The following is a 24,390-nucleotide window of genomic DNA, read 5'->3' as shown; positions in this document are numbered from 1 at the left end:
ATTAAACATAAAATAATTTCACCTTCTACCTTAGGTGAAATGCAATTCAAAACGCGATTTAGAGATTTTGGTAGAGAGCTCATATGTATATACAGGGTGATTCATGAGACGTGAGCAGGACTAAGCCTACACAATCAGTTAATGTTAATGAACCGTTCATCATAATATTTAAATAAAACAATCTCGCTTTATTTCTGTTATTTAACTTTTTGGGAAGGACGAATTTGATAATCTACAATCATGGACACCCTACAACACTTAATTAAGAAAGATAAAACCTCTTTAACCGTTATGACAGCAGTTTGATTATGAAGAAAACAAAATGTCACAATTGAGTGAGATACGATTTTTCAAAAGTAACCAGACTCCGATGACATTCAATTTGTCACTTGTTATGGATAAAACAAAGAGGGTGACCATACATGGCGTAAATAAATTAAAACATTTTTTTTGAACAGTAAAAAATAAATGAACGTTAATCTCACAAATACTGGTACAAAACAGTTCCTTATAACTTACTGAATACTCAAGCTTGATCCTGCTCACGTCTCCTGAATCACTCTGTATATAAGTAGATATATTTGTTACTGAAGCGTATTTGGCGAGTTACAATGTAACACGTCAAGGTGTGTTCCATTAAGTTGCAGATGCACTGAGTTCACATCACATAGAATAGAAAATTATGCCTACATTTTCCTTCTTATGTTAGGCTTTTTACTACATGAATATAAAAGTAAAATAAAAAAACACGTACAAAAACAATACAAAAACATATAAATATATTATTGTGTTTTATTGCAGAAAATTGGAAAACATATTTGCTGTACAAAAATATTCTATTAATGAGATAATTAAATAAGACCTCATTGAAAAAATTCTAAAACCTCTTTTACCACTGGCCACTTCACGTTGATAATAATGACATTTAAGATAAACAATTGTTGACATGAAATAAAGTGTTAAGAAACATTTTGTCAGTTAAATGCATACGTGATTGTTTTTAGATAGAAATATATATTTTTTTGTACGAAAAAACAAAAGAATATATGAAAAGTTTTCTTTATTTCTATTTGAAGTCAATTGTTTTCATGTAAAGTACAATCTCTTAAAATATCCGTAACTAATTTGATAGCACCTTATATATTTTCCTGCGCGATTACAATTTTATGAACATTTACAACAAAACAAACAAATAATTATAAATAGGTATATACTTTCAAATAGCCCATTGCCAATAAAGCATGTGCGTTCTCAAGAACGTTCTCCGTTTACTATGGGGAATGTTCTCGCGCGAGATTGCTTCATATAACTTGCACCAAATTGGAACTTTCTAGAACTAACAATCACAGATATAACCCGCTGACGGACAGACAGAAAGACATGGCGAAATTATGAGGCTAGTAACCCTTATAACTAACATCGAGCACAACGTGCTAATATATATATATATATATATATATATATATATATGTATGTTGTCATAGTGTAACTCCTTTCTGTAAAAGCTACCTTATCGAACCATTTGTCAACTGTATGTAACTTATTTCGGATTATTTTAGTTTCTTTTCTTTTTTTGACCGTTAACCTTCCGTGATTTTTTTCACCTATAATGGTCTTACCGGAAGATCAGCGCTGGAAATCACCAGCAACATGCTGAGATGAGGCCATTTCGTGGCACTTTATTCTTTCTGTGTTATTCTTATATGTATTTGTGTGTTATTCTTATGTTGATTGATTGTCTGTGTAAATATTTTAATAATTAAAAAATTCTATTCTATTATATTCTAATAATAAAGCGCAAAATCCTCAACGATCATGACTTTTCAGTGTTCGTGATTTCAATGCGTCTCCAGCATAGTTAAATATGGCAGAGAGCAAATTGCAACCGCCGCGCCGCCTCGCGATATTAATTGCGCAGCTTTTTCAAAAGCTTACTCGTATGAACAGTATGCTCAAAATAACGCGTTGATTTTGTTTTTCTTACGCATATATTTAAATTAGTTACGATGTTGTTTTTTAATTAATTTTGGGACGGTGTTGTTTTTAATTTACAGAATCTTAAAATGGCAGGTATTAAAGCGACGTGTAAGTGAAAGCTGGTGATGGTGTCTTGAACCCTTAGGAATTTTTACGAGGTACCGACGTGAGCGGTGGAAACATTCACATAGTTCCACGTCTTCGTTACGCATCCTCGCACCGCTCAGCTGCCTCGCACAGCTTTGGCCGGAACGCAGCCTTATAGTTGTGCGTGGCGCTGTGGGCACGACCACCTACATACGACGTCTTCAGGTGTTCTTGGCGTTCAAAAGGTTAAAACCGATATTTAAACAAGACCAAAAAATTACTGGAAAAGCGTCTAAATGACTCTAGTAATAAATTTCAAGAAATATTTAATAGGTATAGTTGTGTATTACAAACCCAATACCTAATACTATTTAGAATTCTAATCTATCTCCGATCCTATTATAAGCCTATTATAACTTGCCGTTTTCAATATTCAGTGGGATAATCTGAGCGATAACTTATCTACGAAACTATGTAAGGCTTAGCACGCACTGTGATTAATTTCTTGCGGTTTCAAACTCATTTCTTACTGCTTCAGTATTTCAAGTGCGTGCGCTTATCAAGCATGCCGTACGTTACACTTTATGCGGTTCTGAAACCGCAAGAAATTAATAGCAGTGCTAACTAAGCCTAAAGGCTTGCTATAATTTATTGCGCGAATCGCGCGCAAATGTTACCAATACGGATCGATATTAGTTTTTTCCTTAATAGCAAAGTATGCGCTTTTTTTTGTCGTCAAACCAAGACCGATAAAATCGAGGATGAGGTGAGAAATTAAGCTTTCACGGTTATCTGCTTCGCATTTTATATGCCCATTTAGTGTCTACTGTGCAGGCAGGTTAACGTACCTATACTTAGGTAAGTTTGTGAAATCATACAGGAGCATAACAAAGTTCCCTCATCCCTTGAGACACAGTTGATTGATTAGTAAAACTGATTACAGTGCATAAATTTTATTGTTCATTTCATTCATATCGGCTCTTTACCCATATTTATATCGTGGTCAAATACCAAGGAGAAGGTGAACAAAATTGGCTATAGCAGAATAGAGATTGACTGTTCTTAGCTGTCATATAAATGTCGTATTTACTTTTTTTAGTTAACCTAATAACTTAAATAGAATTGGTCATAAAATTAAAAAAATATATAGACAACGATCGATTCCAAAAATAAATACTGGAGATATAGTTTATATTACATTACGTTTACATACTATAACTTCTTGCTAAATTAATTGATTTCCCCAGACATACATACCTTGAAACAAATAATTAAATTAATTAAAATTTGGGAATTTAGAATTTATATTTCAGCTGGTATTCCAAGCAAACGCTATGCCCAAATTTCCACATTCATAGCCCAGACAGAAATGCCACCGCATGGCAGTTCCACTTGAAGAAGGATGAGTAAAGTTCATAGTGGTTTCACCAGATCTGAAATGTGGGTAATAATGCCAAAGGCACACTGTAGGCCTCGAACTGGATGGGCGCGACAGTATCTCGCCCGCGAGAAGAAACGGGTAGTCTTTCTCGCGGGCGAGATACTGTCGCGCCACTCCTGTGCTAGCCCGGCTGACCTTCTTAACTGCTTCTTGCTCAATATAACCGTATTCTGGCGTAGATTCACAGATATCCCAACCCTATCAGCGCCAGCGTCGCTGCCACATGGCAGTTCCACATGTAGTTGAAGACAGATGAGTTGCTACTAATTTAAACAGATCTGGAGTCTGAAGCTTTACGGGCATTGCCGCGTGTGCTTAATTAATTTAAGTTTTGTTGGTTATGTTTGCTAAAGTGTTACTAAAATCAAAGAGAATTGATTGTAATGGAGAGGTAAAGTGACATCCAAAACAGATGGTGCTGTACTGCGCCATAAGCCATAAGTTTTGCGGTGACTGGATTGTCAAAAGTCTACCTTTGACAATCAGAGCTACCGTAAAATTTATGGAGCTGTACAGCGCCAACTTGTTTACCTGTCAAATTCCAAGCTCGAAATTGTCTTAGATGTTACTTACACATCTTACTCAATTCAATCAATGTATATTTGCTAATAATAGGTACCAAAGGCGTACTGACCTCCTTAACTGCTTCTTGCTCAATATGACGGTCATCAGCGCTAGATTCGCAGACATTCCCAGCCCCGACAGCGCCAGCAACGCCGCTGCGCTGGCGGCGCCGCCTGGCGGGCAGTGCCGCGTGTGATTGAGAATGGATGAGTTGGTCGCACCGGCTGACCCGAAACGCAGGTTTGCGCCGATCATGGCCACTGCCGATCCTGAGGCAAAATACATGGATATTTATTGCAAATGTTTTGATTTAATGCTACACGTTTTTGGGTCTTTATCATAAATATAACCTGTTATTTTCACTACCGGGAAACATCGACATTAGAAAATAAAGGCATTTTTTGCCACTTAATCACAAAATATCACATATTATCTCAACGTGTCACGATACAATAGCATACTGCGGTCACATTTGCTTGCTATTCGATGCGTCAAAATAATATATGTGACATTATGATGTGGCTTACATTTTTTTCCATAAAGTGGCAGTTTCACAACCTTCGTTAAAATACGCCCCCTATTTGCAAAAATGAATGTCACGTCACTTTTAGGATAAGGCCTGAACGGGTGAGAGTTTTAGCTTAAACGCGACCAAATCCTCAACCATAATCTCAACGATGAACTTCAAGAGATGCTGCAATGCAGTGGAGCAGTTAATTGTCCCTTCGGCGAACCTTCGCTTTTTGTCGGCGGTTTGTTGGCGAGTGGGACTCGCTCTGATTAAAATCGAGCCTCTGGATTGGATATCGTGCCGGTATAATGTACTGTGTGCTTTTTATGATATGGAAAATTATTACTCGGCATATTGGATTTATGTACGTACGTTCTGTTGCAATAAATTATTATGATATATTATATTCTAAATTCTTCTTGTTTAAGATCATGCCTCAAGTTTTTATCTCACATAAATTTAATAATTAATGTACTTTAAACATTTTGCCAAATGAAAGCATATATGTAGCTACAGTGTATAGCCCGCATGTGAATAGATTTCCCACAAACTTTCCAAGAAGGTCGCATTTATCAAAATATTGTCACAGACTATAAATCTGACAGGTCATTTACGGAACATATTCTATTAAAGCCCATATTTAAAGCAAGAATTGATGATTCCTTTTGTGTGGTTTCCCCAGTCCGTCCAGCGGGGATGGACGTGTCAATGCGGGCGGCGATCTAATGTAGACGATTTAGGCTTGACAGATGACGGGGCGAGCTCTTAATCCGATGGCGTCGTGTTAGAGGCCAGCAACCTCTCTTAGGCCTGTTTGGCTCAACAGGACTTAGAACTCGATTCAATTTTAATCGCTAACACTATATAGAACTTTAGAAAAGTTTATTTGGCACTGGTCAATTGAGACATAATGAGAACCGCGATCAGCGTTTTGGAGTCATAAAAGGACCCACAGACGCAGTTCTACTTATAAATACTATTTAATGACAGCCCGAATCTAGAAGAAAATGTCAATGAAATAACTTATACACGAAATTTTAAGAAAAAACAAATGAGAAGTGGAGTTCACTAAACTTAAATAAAAAAATGTACATTTAAACTTAGAATTAAAATTCATAATAAACGACGTTGCTGTTATTTACAAACATTCAAGTAATATAAGGATGACTCTTTGGTTCTGTTTTATTTTAACTGAACAAAACGCTGATAGACCAGGTTGACTAAAGCAAAAATGACAAAGCCCTCCGGCTGGTTGGCAAATAGGACTGAAATGTCTATTTTATCCTTCTCTTGCTAAAAACTTCACTACTTCTGCTTGATTAAGAAAATAACAAATTATTCATATATCTTATCTTTATGATTTATTTTAAATGTATAAATAAAAAATAGGCCTAAATGAAGTAAGTATACTAATACATTGTTGTCCTTTTATACTTGTTTATACCTCCTGCAGATGGCATTACAATTCATAATTAACATACTTTTATACAACCTGAATAAAATTAATAACTATGTTCGGAAAAGACGTTTATAACTTGATTCTTCGACAGAAACAAATGACTTGAAAGATTAATTTGTAAGAACGACTGTCGAATACAAAAAAAAAGAACAGCAATGTGAACAGACGTACAGGTACATTTCAGGGCCGTAATATTGTTTTAATGAGATGTAGGTAAGTAAAAGAACACGATTTTTCACTTAAAAATATAACGAAGGTATGACTTATCGACGGCTGGAAAGCGAGAGAATTATTAATATTTAAGTTCTGTGTTTCTATTACTTAGAATGTCATTTTTAAATTCCTTAATTTCAGTAGACTTTTATTTGTCACTTATTTTAACTTGGATAGGATAGGTTGTGAAACTTGTGACTTTGTGACATTTTACGTCCGGCGGTATCATGGTCATGTCATGCGTCTTAAAATAATAATACTTGTTAACATGTGACAGGCATAATCACAGATGTAAAAAAACGACCATTTTAGCCCTACAAGCCCACGTCTTGCCTCAGGCCTGTCACGTTCTAACAAGTTTGTAAGTTCCAAAGTGATGGGCATAGTGACAGGCGACAAAAATGGAAACATGCTGCGACCGCAAGACATTCGCCCTACAAAATTTTAGTACCTAGTGCTTGAATCGTGCTGTTGAAAAATCTATTCTTTAACTGTTGTAACCTACCTGCGGACATGTTGCTGGCGTCACTGGTCGCAGATCACTCACTGTCGAACCGTCAGCTGCATCCCCCCTCCGGCCCACTGCACTTTATAACAAATCACGTAATTCTTCACTGACATTGCACTCTTTCAATCCGACACTTTGTTTCAGTCACTTTTTGCACTGTAAAGGAAGGAAAGGATTTAGTTTGTTGAAATCTGTTAGTAGATCTCGCAGGAATTAATTCATTAGGACTTTTGTAGATTATCTGTAGACTAGGTTCCGAACGAAAACGAAGAATAAATGATATTAAAAGTGCAACTAATTTTGGTTGTGATATATAGTCATATTATTATTATTATAGTTATTTTTCATATCTAGCTGGGAACTTTTCGGGTCACTAGTAAAACAATAAGTCAGTTTAAAATCTGCTATACGATACTCGCATCGAGATGATGTTGTTTCAAGTACATACTGGAGATTAAAGACTAAGTGTATTATACTAGGTATTAGACGTAGTTACCGAGTTGATGTAAAATAAGCTAGTTGGCAATTTGAGTATCTAGTTTAGCTTTCAAAATAAGGGCTCGATTAATTTAGTTATGTACGTATAGACGTACCTACGAAGATGAATAGGCATATAAACGTAAAGTTCATCATTGAATACCTGTTTATCACTACATTTCAGACCCCTGGTTGTATTTATTCTCACCACTTAGACAAAGGGGTCTAGTTATTTATATAAAGGTAATGTTTAAGCCAACTGAATTCTAAGTAGGATAGAGTGAATTTAGTTTGAATTTAAAGGTTCTCTTTTAGTAGCGAATTAATTTTAGACTGAATGCGCGATGCGTGACCGGCACAATAATTGTATGTCGTGCATTGTTATCAAAGTTAAATAAATACCTTATATTTTTATCTTGATATTAAGGGGCCGTTAACGATTTTAGTCGCAAAAATATCAAATTGATAGATTTAGCGCATGAAATTGTACACCTTTTGTTAACTATTAGAAATAACAAGTACTGGTTTCTATTAGCACGTCTTGTTATCTTTCATTTTATTGAATAAATCAATTTTTTGAAAACAGACTCAGTTAATTAGTAATGTTTTTTTTTCTGATGGACGTTTACGGTAAACGCGCGTAAAGCAGTGATTTTGTCGATCTTATTTGTAAATTTCGTAAAGTTTAGACAGCTAAAAATTGTAATTTTGTATTACACCTATCCTGTACTTCAACTTTAATAAACTACATTTTTGTTATTATAAATTTGAAGTAGTGTAAATAAAAGTTAGACAAAATCAATTTTCTCCAGAAATTACTTTAAAAAAAGTTACAATTTCTCTGAAAATCGACTTAATTTCAACGTAATTTTGATACTTAAACAATCTACAACATTTGCTAAAACTGTTATTATACATCATTTTGTATAATTTACTACCATAATATTTTGATGAATTTTTAAAAACTGTCCCTTCTCGTCACATATTACCGGAGACGCACGCTTGCGACCTCATTATTAAAAGGCAAGATGATATTTAATAACGTGCTAATAGAAACCAATATTTGTTATATAGATATTACTTAACAAAAGGTGTACAATTTCAACGACTAAAACTATCAACTAAAACTATTATTATTGCTCTAAAATCGTTACCGGGCTCATAAGGAAAGACATACCTATTCGCATCTCAAACATTGCTACTATTCTGAACGGCAAAATAGGAACTTGATATAAGTATAGTTATAAATGAAAATTATTTACACAGCATTCTGTAACTAATGGGCAAGACCTTTAGGCATTTAAAGAGGTGAAGTCAATAAAATTACAATAGCATTTAATCTGAAATTTACGTACATAACATCATGTTAAGCGATACGAGTGGGGTATCTATCCCTTTGGATAAATGTATATCGTACTTCATAAATACACTTATTATTTTATTCGTACTTGTTATAAATAAGTCTGTCGATAGAGATGTTATTTTAGAAAAAGCAAACTAAGGCCTAACTTTTATATTTCCAATAAAGTGACCTTAAAAAGGTCTAAGTGTCTTCAATCCATGAATAAGAATAGAAAACCTGAATGTAGATTGGATTGGCAAACAATCTCAACTTTTATTCTTATTCTTCTAGAAGCTTCGTCTTAAGAATATGGGACTCATAAACTCTCGGTGACATCTTATATGATACTTTGATAAGGGTTTAACAATTGCGTCCCTTCTTGATCCCTCCTTGCCCGCTTATAAAAGCAAGCAAACTTTTGGAGAACTTTTTCAATATAAGGGCTAACTAAATTCAAACATAAGGGCTACCTAAACACACTGGCTGTTTGTTAGTTAAACATATTTGAAAACATTGTTATTGTCGCATGTCTACTGCATTAAAAACTCAACGACACACCAATTCAATTAAAACCTGCAAGAAAATAAACACAATTTCGGGATTATTAATTCAATCCATTGCGGCTTAATGCGGTTATCAACTGCCACAAACGGGAACAACGTTTAATTAAAATAAACGACATTAAAATGTACAACTTTTCAGGTAACTTAAATAAATTTTCACCGACTTCCACTCACTTTGACCTAGTAACCCAGCTTACGTGAAAACCGAAAGAGTTCTAGCACAGATCTTCAACTGCTAATTTATATTTCCTTTTTTTGTAGTTGAGCGTAAAAAGTTTTAGCCAAACAAGCACAAAAGCCCTTGTTTTGCGGTAACTCAATATAAAGGACTTAGCTTTTTGTGACCGAATGAAAATCCTAATTGATTGAATGGGAATCCTAGTAATAGTTCGGGCGCCAAATTCAATTAAGCTGCGGAATGATGGCGTATAATTTACGAAACTCGGGTACAATTTATTTTAAAGCGGTTTAACAAAAAACTAGCCAAGAGCATGTTTGGCCATGCTGTGTGTAGGGTTCAGTAGTGACTTGTCCGTCAAAATAGACTTTTTGCAGAAACTCAAAAACGGTTTAACCGATCAGATTTGTTACAGTTTTGCTTGAAAGTAATTACTATGATTTAATTTCCCATTTTTTTTTTGGGCCTAAACTTCAAAAGTTAGAGACCTCCCTCTAAGTTAGAGGGGGGAGGTGACACAATTTAAGAGCGGTTATTTTCGAAAGTATTATGTTTATCAAGAAATTATTCTTAAAATCCCGTATTCGCTTTAAAATACCTATTCAACGACACCCCACACGAAGCGAAAAAAAAAATCATCCTCACTTTTCTTGAATGAATTTTTATTTTACGACTTTATAACTGATTTATATATCCATACCAAATTTCAGCTTTCTAACACGAAACTTAAAACAAAGCAAAATGAAAGTAACTAAAACAAAAGGAACTTTCTTAAATTTGGACTCTTTCTGACAGCATGGTGTCAAAAATTAGGGATATGATATACTGTACCCCTAGTGTAAATATTTTCGACAGCGAAACGTGACGTACGCGTTTGCGTTAAGTGACATTTTGTATGAGATTTTTGACTTTCCAAAACGTCCCGCTTGGCGCGCTGTTCAAAAACCCATACAAAATGAGACTTAACGCAAACGCGTACGTCACGTTTCGCTATCGACTAAATTAACACTAGGGGTACTGAATTCAAGAACATTTTAGATTTTAATTTTTCCTGTCATAAATGGAACAATCTAAGATACTAATGCTCTATTTAGTAACGTCTATTTGTTTTAATGTATCTGAAATGATCTGTAAATTGTATATAGCTTTAAGCTTAGCTAGCTTTAATTATTTACTACTACGTACATAATATATATTATCAATGTATAATGCGAAAAAAAGCGCTGGTGGCCTAGCGATAGCGGTAAGAGCGTGCGACTTGCAATCCGGAGCTCGCGGGTTCAAACTCCGGCTCGTACCAATGAGTTTTTTGGAACGTATGTACGAAATATCATTTGACATTTACCAGTCGCTGTTCGGTGAAGGAAAACGTCGTGAGGAAACCGGACTAATCCCAATAAGGCCTAGTTTACCCTCCGGGTTGGAAGGTCAAATGGCAGTCGCTTTCGTAAAAACTAGTACCTACGACAATTTCATGTATTAGTTGCTAAGCGGACCCCAGGCTCCCAGGAGCCGTGGCAAAAAATGCCGGAACAGCGCGAGAAAGATGACGATGAATGCGCCGAGCGGTAAATTACGAAACTTATGTGGCTATCGAAAATATATGTATAATGTATACTATCTAAATTATACCACAGTTCATTTCAACAACTACAGCATACGCGATTTTTTTATATTAAAAATAGTAAACGGAACTGTTACTTAACCTGTCAGTCAGCAACTTGATATCGGACAGTACCCCTAGTGTAACTAAATTCGATTTTGAAACTTGACGTACGCGTTTGCGTTTAGTCTCATTTTGTATTGGATTTAGGAAGAGCGCGCCAAGCGGGACGTTTTAGAACCTCAAAATCCTATACAAAATGAGACTTAACGCAAACGCGTTCGTCACGTTATGATGTCGATCAAAGTTACACTAGGGGTACTGAACAAATTTGCTCTCTCGATAGTTTGGCAAATATACCCTAGATAAATTGCTTGAGTAACTAGTTTTTTGCTGAATCGAACGACATTTCTCGTGTTGTGTCAAACTTCACGAATTGCAATTTTCATTGATTGGAATCCAATCCTTCAATTATTTTAATATCTGATTTTGGTTATTTGCAAGTTATAAAATTAATATAATAGTATTTTTCGTACCTAATTTGTTATAAAATTTCAGCAATATAATAAATTTTATTGCTGAAAATCTTCTTTTTTTCGAGCGTACTCGTATGTATGTCCATTTCTTTTTTATATTGTACAATTGTATATAAAACAAATGGCATTCGTAACCACACATCATATGACCTTGAGAGGAAAGGGGACGGCGTTCCATACAAACAAACAAACTTAGTCCCCATTTTCCTCTCTGGAATACACTATGGAAAATATTTTTACGTAATTTGATGTTTATTAACTTTATTTGATTTTGTGATTATTAATAAAAATAGGAGCGAAAACTAGATTACATCTTTTGAATGCTCTTAACTATTATAATAATTAAAAATTCGAAAAAAAAAAACCAAACGTAGGGACATAGCTGTGGTTAATATATAACAAACTATGTCATAATATTTTCAATAATGTTAATGTTTGAGAGAAAAAAGAGGACTTCGTTTGTATGAAGCAGCGATTTCGCCCCTTTGGTCTTAACTGCTAACTAGCTGCTTCCATCCTACGGAAAAATATGAAATAATAATAGTCACGGAACCTGACGGAATAAGATCATAAGACAATTATTAAAGAAAAAACTTTACTTAAATCATAAATATAAATACTTAACTACTAATAAAATCATTTGAACATACAAGGGAGTCAATCAATAACCTAACATATAATCGTTAGATTTTGGGACGTTTACAAATTATGTATATAACCTCAGCTAAAATAGCAAAACTCAGGCGCGGATACAAGGGGGGGGCCATAGGGGCAATGGCCCCCCCCTAAAACCCTGGCTCTCACATTACTAAATTGAGTAACATTTTTTTTTACCTTATTTTCTGTGCAAAAATATATGATTTTCTCAAAATGGCCCCCCCCCTAAGCCAAATCTTGTATCCGCGCCTGGCAAAACTTGTATCACCTATTCAAGGACGTCAAGATTTGCAACATTGGGCAGCAAAATCTAAAGTTCCATTGAGACATTAAATTAAAACCTAAAGTTCCAAACCTCTTAACTCATTTGGAGGAGATAAGAGGTTTGCGACTTTAGCCGACATGAACGGCAAATGCCTTGCGTGAACGTGTCAAGACTCTTGACTGAGACAATCGGGGTCAAGATGAAAGGCTAAGTGTTTTTAACCTATAGTTTGTACTGAATTTTACTAGCGGCTACTTCTTTCAACTGTAATTTTAGGTAGTATTCTCGGACATACAGGTGGAAAAGCAATCAATCGTAAGTCGTCTATTTTTTACGGATATTCTTAGTATTTTTAGTCAGCGTCATTTTACCTAAAATCAACATAGTTCGTCTTATCATTGCTGCCTGAGATCTCTTAAAATGAAGCTGGTACTTACTATCATTTGTGAATCCGGTTAAATGCCAAGGGATATTATCTAATATGTATATATGGCCTGGTGGTATAAAGTGTATATAGAATGTCTGAAAAGTGTATTAAATATGAAATTAATGGAACGTGTATCATGTTTATATTAATATAAATGAGGTTTTTTTAAGGTTCCGTTGTCACAGTGTATTTGTAGGTTTCCCGTTTGTCCGTTCGCAGTTTAACTCGGAGACATTTAGTACTAACTAGGAAACTGGTAATTGATAAAAATCTAGTGGCTACGGATGCTTACACTAAGCATTGTTCGATATGCTCTTGGCCGGTATTTTAAAGCACTATTTCATCTTATAACCTTAGTAGCATTACAAAATCATCGTTTAATCAAAGTTACGTACTTAAGTAGCCATAACTTAACTGTTTAGCTGAAGATAAATGGGAGGGAGATTTATCTCAGGAAATGAAGGGATCCGGTGAAAGAACCCAAAAGTCTCGAGCAAGGCCCAGAGGCACAACATTAGTATCTCAAAAGTATAAGAGATTAAGTCTTGTTGTATACAAATGTTGATAGACACTTTGGAGTTGAAATCTCTAAACTTGGAATGTTGCGATGTTTAATCTTGCAAACGAATCACATGGATACTTATGTGTAAGTTTTATCATAGTCCCAGACATGTTCGCGTTTTGGTAAGAAAACAAAACGATAGCTATTCTTAGGCGAACGTAGCAAGAAGGCCCTTAAAGATAAAGATAGTTTATTATTCAAGTAGGCAAGTAGGCATATTACAGTGCGCTTATGAACGTCAAATAAAGCTACGCCGGCTTTATCCCTACACCTCTGACCCGATATGATTATGATTATGATTATGATTTAAATCCCTCCTAAATTGTAGGAGGGTATCCTAATATGGGACCGGCAAGAAACTCGGCGAGACACATATTTTAAATACGAGTACATTTTTTTTATATTAAAGGACATTATTACACAAATTTACTAAGTCCCACAGTAAGCTCAATATGGCTTGTGTTGAGGGTACTTAGACAACGATATAGGTATATATAATATATAAATATTTACAAATACTTAAATACATAGAAAACACCCATGACTCAGGAACAAATATCCATGCTCATCACACAAATAAATGCCCTTACCAGGGTTTGAACCCGGGACCATCAGCTTGGTAGGCAGGGTCACTACCCACTAGGCCAAACCGGTCGTCAACATAACATCTTATAACTAACATGCATTACATTAAAACCTGTAATTTAAATTAAAATGGAATTGAACAGAATCATAAAATGGTAGATCACACGGTAGTCCGACTGGTTAAGGCCACATGGAATCATTATATTGCAAGACTGATAATTAAGGATCCTTCGGGCAGGTCTATGTCCATTTATGGAGCTGGTATGAAGTATCTTTGTTGCTGACTTTACTATACTAGACATGTCATAACTTAATTATTTTTGCAGACTTTAATATTAATTTGAATATTTGTAAATACCTATAAAATCTCAACAGCATCCCATAAAATAAAGAAGCGTTAAACAAATCATAAGTTAGATCCTACCGATAATGTTATTCAAGATGGGGTGAATATCACGAAAATATACGACTGAATGCGATTGGCAATAACCCCAAGTGGACTATCATAACAGTATATCTCGAGCCTGTACTGTAGGCTATTCATCATTTTGCCCGTGAGCTGCTGCTGCTGAAAAAGTGTAACAAGAATGGGGTTGAAATAGACGATATAAGTATTTATATTTTATAGATATTTTTTACTTTGTCTGTGATATTTAAATTGATGTTATGATTGGAACGCCCTTAAGTTTGTCACCCATAACTTGGTAGAAAGTTATTAAGTAGGTGGTTAGTTTAATAAGATGAATTATGTCTCTAAATACTTAATGCTTTTTATATAATCATACAGGCTTCATGAAGAGTAGACAGATAGAAGATATGAGTCTAGTTATATCAAAAAGTGTAGACGTAACGATATTTATGTGGTAGCAAATTAGAAAAGGCATTTCGCAAATATCCCTTCAAAACAACGCTACGAACCGTTCTAAAAGTATTCAAATTGGACACGCGCAGTTTGCACCTCTGCCAATAATCGAACGATGTGAAGTCGTTTCGAGATGTTTACGAGTATACCCGACTATAAAGCTTATTCACATTTCTGCAGCACAGCCGTATGTGCATTTAGGTACTAGATCTTGTACTTTATTGCGGAAGAGTAGGGTATACAATTGAATGATTTCTAAATGCACATCCGATAGTTATAGGTATGCTTACTCGTAGTTTAGCTTTCGAACTAGGAACTGTTTCATAGGACATCTCGGGAAAGAAATAGTCACTTTGTTCACGTCGAGTTTAATTATCATTTTGATTTAAAGGATTCGTTTTGAATTAATGTTAATTAGGTACTAAAGGTACTGAAGATCCGGTTTTACCCTTTGGGTACGGAACCCTAAAAAAATGTATGAAATTTTAGTCTTTAAACGTGATCACTTGATCGGGAATATGCTGTTAAAATCTTTCGGGTTCCTTGTGTTACATCGTGTATACAATATACAATGTATACTATACATCTATATTACACTAAATCTCGCCTAGCTTCACTATCAAAAAATAAGTTTATTTTGTTGGTCATTTGATAGTACATACAAGATGGACGAGGTTCTCTCGAGGGACCACAGTTCTGAATAAAATTCTAATGTAAGTTTTCAAAGGGTCGTCAACACTTCTGTCATCACAAGCGTTCATAAGCTTTGCTAACTTCTAATCTTTAAACAAGAGGTAACGAACGAAACGCAACTGTCACTCTTGCACTAATATGGAAGAGTGAAAGAGAGACACAATGCGTTTCGTTGTCGTAGCGCAAGCGATTGTCACCTTGGCTAGATAACCAGGCTTGTTACGCAGCGCCTTACGTGAGCGAATGACTCACGAACGCGAAGCGGCACAGCGCGGCGCGGGTGAATTCAATCCTTTGATACGTATAGAAGTGTCCTACGTGGGCGATGTCGTTGTGAACGCGAATGCCGTTGGGCCGCCGCGCCGCGCCACGCCGCGTCGCATCGCGAGTTATTCGCTCACGTAAGCCACTGCGTTATAAAAATGGATTCTGCTTCTACTTGCCCTAATAATCATTACCACACAAATAGCTCTAAAGTACTTATCGTCGCTCTCCAAATGCCCCCAACGCCAGCCAAGTATCTACTTACGATTCATCCCGCTATAATCCCTCGCTTGCCGGTAACCACCGCGATCACCTATTTTGACTGCGCTCATTTATTCCAACTGCGGAAAATACATTGCAATTCCCACTACCGTAGATTACATAGCCATGGTGCAGATACTGAATGAGGCTTCGTTGACACTGTTATGAAATTAATAGAGTTTAGTAAAATTAGCCTGTCTGTTGTCGTTGAAAATGTGTCCACAAAAGTAAGGAGATTTGAAATCTTTATTAAAATCTTCTACAGAGTAAAAATGCCACCAAAAAATTGCAAAAACTATCTGGTTAAGAAGCAGGGTACCGATTAAATGAGAAGGGTAGCCTAAAGCTGGAGCTTTTAGATGGAATTTAACTTTCAGCCCGATTCGAAGAATGATTAAGACACGTTTAAGATCTTGGAAAGATCGATAACGACATACAAATAATATCTAAATGAGAGCTTATCTAAACTAGAACTTATCGTTATCGTATCTCATTATTCGAATCGAGCCGTTTGATCAGCCATCAGTAGTATGTTCTATGCCTACCTGTACTGTAGGTACTCGTAGTGACTGCTCACGTATTTTGAGAGGGACCAAATGACAACGAGTTTATTTAAAAGTGTAGTATCTTCAAGAGTACTATATAATCTCTGCCGTTACGCCAGTGCTGGAATAAGGAACACAACAAATGTAATCCCGCCTTAATAAGAAATAGGATTGTAACGCTCAGCTCTTAGTTTTCGATTGGGCTGGCGGAATTGTGTATTTTTGGACGCAATGCTATGAAACAGCGGTTTGAATTAAGCTTAATTTATACGATTTAACGGACTGGTCTGTATTGTGCAAAATGTCGATGGTAATTTATTTTCATAAGTGTAATTATTTATAATGAATAATGTTATAATTCATCCTATGTTTTTTCTTTTATTTATTTTAAACATCATTCGTTAAAAACACAATTTAACATCATACAAAGATGATTGATTGTACGAGTAAGATAGTTTTTCAAGACGATATAGAGACTAGATCAGTTTAAAATTATATAATTATGATTTATGATTTGAATCTTTTACTTGGTTTTCGCGGTCTGACTACTACGTATGTACTTATACTTGTATGTAACTATACAAGATACATAAAAAATACTTAAAAATTACCTGTACTTTGACCAGCGCACCGATATCATAACGTACAAAAAATCCATCAAACTTGCCAGCCAATACATTTTCAGATCTACAAAGGCGAGTCCTTTCGCTACAAAATGTATATTTAGTTATGTATGTTATGTATATACTTATGGCCGGTCAAGAGTATCCTAAACCCACAAGCAAGTTATGAAAGTAAATGAAGCGAAAGGGGTCAGGGTCGAAGCCAGGGAAATACGTGATTTTTGCTTATCCCTTAGGGATATGCAAAGTTATGTATGACTATTCGTTTTCATTGGTTCTACCTGGCTGCGTTACACGTCAAGGTTTGGCATGTTTATGTATTTTTTTATATATATCGTAACATTATTTAGGTAATATATGTAGCTTAGAGTTTAATGCAAATTTAATAAGGATATTTCCGTTCCGTCCTCCATATTTCCGTTTTGCAACATAACAGGTCTACTTGACGTTGAGAGGTTGATGGTATCGTGGCTTGTCCCGCCAGACGTTATTAAGTGGCTCTCTCCTGAATATATAGCGGCCCATGAGGCGCAATAAAAGGACTAAGAATGGGCTTACAATTTACCGCGAAAATGTATTACACCTGGGGGCCGATTTTTGAATTTCGAGCGCTCGAATTTATGTGGCTTCCTTCAATACTACCTTCACTACTACGCATTTAAATTCTACTAGAAATGAAAACAAAGAGTAGTCAATATCAAGATATTTTTAATTTCTATTGCTCGTTTTTTTAGAGCATTTCGCCGTTTTCCGCACATTTTTAAGTGAAAGAATCGAGCGCTCGAAGTTTTAAAATCGGCGCCCAGGTGTAAGCTCAGTGCCATTGCGTGAATAGACTTGCTCAGATAAGTGCCTATTGGGGAATAAATGAGAATAATTTTACTTTTACGAAACCTTAATGCTTAGGTAGTTAGAAGTGCAAAAAAATCTATTTCGGGTTCGTAGAGAGAAATTATTATTTCTTGTAATCATTTTCCATTAAGTTTCTGAAACTATGGAAGTGTGGTCACTGCAGCTTTACTTTTAGTTCTGAAGCACATCAGCGTAGCGCACGCTATCTCAGTATCATAAGTTACAACCTAAGAAAAGAACGGTGACTCAAATGTACTTAGGTGCAAAATTTCCGTAACACATTTCACGCTTTTGCGTAAGAAAAAACGAACATAAATAACGGAATAATGTGTTCTTCCCATGTGGTTTCCGTAAACAACCATCTGTCTGAATAGATGATATAATATGTACTACGTTGCACGGATATGACAAGCCTCTGGAGGACATATTTATTAGACAGTTTTGGATATACATATTACCTATATCCAGAAATAAAGATGGCAGTCAGCCTTTCAACGCGCACGGTGCGGACATTCAACGATATACAGTAAATAAATATCGAGCAGGTGTGTTTCAGCTCATGCATATTGAATGCCATATATGAATGCGCATAGTGGTGAAAGATTTTGAAACAAAATATAATTGTATATACGCAAGCAATGAAGGCAAGCTTGATGTGCAAAGAATATTTATATCTTTCATAAAATGTTGAATATGAGGTAAAATAAGAATCTAAGTAGTCCTTGTACCTAAAACATATACGTTTATTTTATTAATGCAGGCGAATACAAAAAAAATATAATTAAATACAAATATGTTCCTCAGTTATTGCTGACACAATAATATCAATTTCAACGGATACGGATACGTAACCTCTCAAACGCAACCTGTAATATCTGTCTTAGTACCCATATGCTTACTTTCGATTCCATTCAAAAACACAAAATCTTATATCAACACCACATCGACTCCTCGAGAATTGACGCTATGTACATGTTTATTTGAAACTCCATCCTTTCTCTTGTCTAAACTTCGGCGTGTGCGTTAAAAGCAATGCTACATTGTAATGAGATTGATCCAACATTACCAGTACATACATTTCAAACGCTACTCCTGACTTAGTACTATTTTTACTTAAAGGCCATACATTTCTAAACTTGATTTTCGTATAGGTCCATGTAAACATTTGATGCTAAGTGGACCCCAGGCTCCCACGAGCCGAGGCAAAAAGGGGGGAAATTGCCATGAAAATGATAAAAATTAGATACCTCTATGAATTTTAATTTCCTTAGACACTTGCTTCTTGAAGTGTGTAAATTGTATTATTGAAATAAATAACCAAAAAACATTATCTAAATATCAAATCTCTAACACCCTGTGCATATTAGAAAGATGGAAATAAATTTTTAACGACGAGATTGTGAGACTACTTGGAAACCACATTTAGATCTTCGACGAAGAGTCATTGAGCTTAATGTAGCGTTCGAAATGTGCTAGTTAAATTATACGCGATAGCTTTTATTGGTCGTTCACATAATGTAATAAAATAAAGAAGTAGAAGGAACGAAACATACCAACCACAACCACAATCTTTTTCAATTACAACTGATTAATGAAAAAAAAAAACATTCGAAAGAAAGGTGGAAGGAAGTCTGAGGTTGCGTGGTCAGGGCTATATGGCGGATGCATGAATGCTTTCCAACCAAGCTTTCTAAATTTTTGCTGTGTGGCTAAAAATGCGTGTGGATAACACCATATACGATTCATTAGGTTTCTTTCAGTGAGCTCGCGTTGCTCCCAAATATCGAGCTTTTTTGTATAGGTACTCAGACTTTTTTCAAATGTGTCTAAGGTCAAATATGTTTTGTAAGCAACACCTAATAACGGCCCGATTCGAAGAATGATTGTCTGTTGTCTGCACTTTTACATGTCCATTTTTACAAACAATAAAAATTACAAAAAACAATTACAAATATGGAATCGATGAAATAATAAATACTTTATTAGAGATGTATACTGTCTCTAAATGTCAAATTACACAAAAAAAAACTATGATAAAAAAATAAAACCAACAAATATTAAAATTCTTTAGAGATGTATAAGTCTCTAAGTGTCAGAGATAAAATATAAAAAAGATATTAAATTATCCTTAGAGATGTAGAGGGTCTCCAAGGCTTGAATTCTTATATAAATAACTAAAAGACAAAAAATTAAATGAGACAAGAACCGAATGAAGTGTCTCACGTTAATGCCACTCAAAAGTAAAGTTACATGTTTATAACATAACATGTAGCCCATGTAAGCTTAAACAGACCGGTCTCCACAAACAGCACCCGTTCACGAGTATGACGTGTATCTCAGCCATCGCCTCCCTCAACCTTCATTCGGGAAAGTGGCGACCCGATCGTTTGCTTATTTAACTATGCAACAAGAAACAGAAAACACTTATTTTTTTGTTAAGATGATATTCGTATGACAATTACAGATTCATTACTGTTGCGACATTCCTGCCGCAAATAGAGGTGCTGCGTTAAAGGTTAAAAGTTTTGAACTCTAACCAGAGTAGTAGTCTAAATCGGATTCTAACCAGAGTTATTACAAGATCAAGTATGCACAAAACCTGAAACAATGTCAACTTTTAACCAACTGCAATAAAATCAAACGTGATAGGCAAAGTTTTTATTTCTGACCTTCGTTGGAAACGTCCCAGCGCGGTCCCAACAAAAGCTGTAAAAGATGGGAATAAAAGAATCTTTATTCGTTGTCCTTATTGAGCGAAGAAAGCGACTTTTACGCATTAACGCAAAGAGAGACAAGGTACAGAGATAGAAGTATAAATTAAAAACACTTATACATGTAAAAAATTCAGTATCTACAGCGACAATATATTCTTGCCTCATCAAGCGCTGATCGTACCCTGACGTACAGTACGATCAGTACATCGTACTGTACTGTCTTTGATATAATCGTAATCGTTATACAGTGTGTATTTTTGATATAACCTCAAAACTTAAACTAGACGTAGGTTTTAGTGCTATAAAACAATTTTTAAAGGTTTTTTTAGTTTAGTCTTCACTGCCATAATTAATATTTGTTTTTTTTTGAGCGGTAATGTATTTCGTACATCGTGATCATTTGCGACAGTTGTGACATCGCGTCTACTACCCTTTGATTATGTGGTCGTATCAAAAATACACGCTGTATGTCACTCGCGAAGGATTGCCTATCATAGGCGCTCGTGCTAAGTCCCAGAGTTCGTACAATTCCTGCGCTGAAGTGAGAGAAAGGCGGCTCATTATAATTTCACAGGCGTCGCGTGTCTAACATATTTCAAACCACGGGGTTTTACATGTTTCACCCATGTGACGTCTGGTTTGATGTAGTGGTTCGTAAATGTTTGTTACATTAAACTTTTTACAGTACTTAAAGGCATTTTTTACAAGCTTTTATTTAACTTGCAACGTATGTATGTATGTTCCGGTCAAATCTTTCAAAGCTAATTAGCTTCTCATAATTCAATTGAGTTGAAACTTCATATATGTAAGTTGGGTGACAATGTTATAATACATATGTGGATAGCATAGAAATAGGATAATATAGAACGACTGTCAAACTTCAAAAGTGTGACCAAAAATGAAATGCAAGTGTGTGCGTAAATTGTCTATGTGCGAACAAAAATAGCGATGTCATGTTACAACATATTAATAATCTATCGATGTTTAACTGCTTTATCGACTACTTTTTCAAATGTGTTTGTTTTTATAAAAAATGTAATAGGTATGAGTATTATTACTACTATTAGACCTTATTAGCGCCTTTAGTACCTTTAATTTTCTTTTACAGCGGACGCATAGTAAATGACAATACTGATAGTGATAACCGAGGCTACAGTTACAGTCGTTACAGTCAGCATCAAAATGGTCAAATATATAGGTACACATGTGTCACAATGGTCAAATATATATTGTTACTTATTTTACAGTACATATGCACATTACAATTAGCACATTACGTAACTATATCGAAAATTTTAAGGGCCATATGTATTGTAATACATTTGCGAATAGTTAATTCGAAACTCGTGTCGACTTAAAATCGTATCGCCACTCATTGCGATTTTTTATTTTTCTCACCTGGTTTGGTGTTCTGGGACGTTTAGTAACTAAAACACTCGCTACTTGACTAAATTACTAACGAAGTCCGAACAAGCATTAAGGAACGCGGCGCTGTCGGTAAAGCAGGTGACTCGCGTTGATAAAGGGTTTCTGTCGTATACGGGTGTGAGTGGTGTAACATGTGCAATGTCGTTAAAACAAACACATGCTAAGTGTTAACAGTAGGCGCAAATAGTTGACTTACCAAAGAAAATTTGAATTTCGCGCCTTTTCCGCCTGACAAGTTGGGTTGGGTGTGTATACGCTGTGTACAAGTATACGCTGTCTTGTGTTTCCTTGTGTTGGCGGCAAAGCCGTGGAAAAGTGGTTAAAATGTAAGTAATGTGTTGGAAAGTGAAGTTTAAATTTATCGCTAAACATGTGCACCTTCAAAAAAGGTATTATAACAATCGTTATTATTTTAAGTCGGTTATAAAGGTTAATATCTTAATGATGACCACACGGTGCCGGAGCGTCAGAAATATACCTAATAGAGATGCTGGTCTAGAGACTTCAAAATAAATACCAGACTGAATTGCAAACTAAAAGATACCAAGTAGGATCAGTAAAAGGAATCTTTGCATTACGAAATAGATTAGATACCTACCGGAATGGAAGAGGGTGTCAGGGGTCTCTGGTAGACCAAACTACCTAATAACATTCAAGTTTAACAGTCAATGGAAGTGGAATTCTACTAATAGTTTTGTGTTTTTATTATTGAATGTGTGTGTGTTTTCTTTAAGTTAAGTGATAGTGCAGTTCTATTATGCTCAAAGTAATTATGTCGGTGTGCAAATTATATCTGTTTTTGTGTTTTCCTTGTGCTAGAAGTGTCTGTGTTGTGCAGTGATATAATCCAGATTTGTATGTCCGCTGAGCAACCAACCCCGTCGTGATTGTCTAAACTACTATCGAAATTTAAACGCGCAAGTAACGCATCTGGAGGGCCGTATGCTTGTTTGCCACCATTGTGGTATAAAAAAAAACGAAAAAGGTAATAAATACATAAGAAATCTATAGCGCAACTCAAGCAACTTGATTTACTTGTTTTAACACTGCCATGTCTAAAAGTGACCTGATGGCACCTCGCTAGAAGTGCTTAGTTTTGGTGCGCTTAAATTACTATATACCTATATATAAGTTTGATATTTATGAATAAGGAAGAAATGTAAATATTTCTTCCGTGCTAATGACAGCGTTGTTTATTTTTTACTATTATTTTATATAAACTACCATTTTTATTGGATCGAGTGCTATTCTATTATATACGAGCCTGCCAGCCTTGCTTAATAAGTGCTATTACTTTTGGTTTATCATCAGTAACACAGTGCATAGTGGAGCTTGTCCTCGACCGTATAGTAAGAAAGCTAACGGTCCTCTTAGATACTCCTGCACCTATACAACCATTAAATAAAATTAAATATCTTGGCACTTATATCACCTCAGGTCATGACAGGGACGCCCAATATACCTATACGCGGGAGGACTCACTGAACCACGATATTCGGCACTATTACCCTGACCCTATTGGGAACACATATCCGAAATCAGAAGCAGCCTAAAGAAACAAGTGGAAAGAATATATAAACAACCGGAAATGGAAGGAATCAGAGCCAGAGGAAGCCGAAAGCGATGGCGGCACTAGCGGTAGGACATGTAATAAGGAGCCAGCCCTAGGTGACCTACCACGCTTTGATTAGCATCACGAATGAAGAAGAAATGACATTACGAATTAAGGATAAGATTATCCAGGCTCTTAAAGTTGTAAGAAACAAGAGGGGGGGGGGGGGACTTCATAAAAATAAAAATACAGCAGTCACATACCCTCACATTCCTTATACCAAGTATCTATTACACACCAAGTATAGTATCTATCTACCCCATGCTGACTTAACGATGCCTTGTATTCGGGTCGGCTAAAACTTTCCTGTCTCTCCTACTTTCCTGTCTCGGGCAGGCTGCGGGTGCCTACGGCGGAGTGGCAGGGGTTGTTGCGTAATGAGCCGGTGTGCGAGCGTACTTTGTTTGATTTCGCGTTTGAGGCTTAGCCGGTGGCATGTGACGCTGACATAATCCACCGACTCGCTGCCTCTTAGGTTGAATCAGCAGAGTCATGCGACCTTACAGTGCTATTTTGTATCAACATCGCGTCCCCCTTGTAGTCTCCCCTTCCTAGTCCTTGCTGCAGGATCTGCTGGCTGT

The 24,390-nt window shown here is 35.8% G+C and overlaps 1 protein-coding gene across 4 annotated transcripts in view; it reads right to left on the bottom strand.

Moving 5' to 3' along the window:
- LOC133519711 (uncharacterized) overlaps nucleotides 1–24,390 on the bottom strand; it is a 66,527-nt gene that overhangs the window by 30,277 nt on the left and 11,860 nt on the right. For all 4 annotated transcript variants that reach the window (XM_061853770.1, XM_061853774.1, XM_061853772.1 and 1 more), the window contains exons 2-3: nucleotides 6,758–6,916; nucleotides 4,140–4,338 (exon numbers count right to left, since the gene is read on the bottom strand). In XM_061853770.1, coding sequence (XP_061709754.1) covers nucleotides 4,140–4,338; nucleotides 6,758–6,767 — 209 coding nt within the window. In that variant the 5' untranslated portion in view covers nucleotides 6,768–6,916. The remainder of the gene's footprint in view (nucleotides 1–4,139; nucleotides 4,339–6,757; nucleotides 6,917–24,390) is intronic.

This window comes from Cydia pomonella, chromosome 7, assembly GCF_033807575.1.
Source record: "Cydia pomonella isolate Wapato2018A chromosome 7, ilCydPomo1, whole genome shotgun sequence".
Classification (NCBI taxonomy): domain Eukaryota; kingdom Metazoa; phylum Arthropoda; class Insecta; order Lepidoptera; family Tortricidae; genus Cydia; species Cydia pomonella.
Note: the sequence above shows the minus strand (reverse complement) of the source record. Positions and strands in the feature narration are given on the sequence as shown.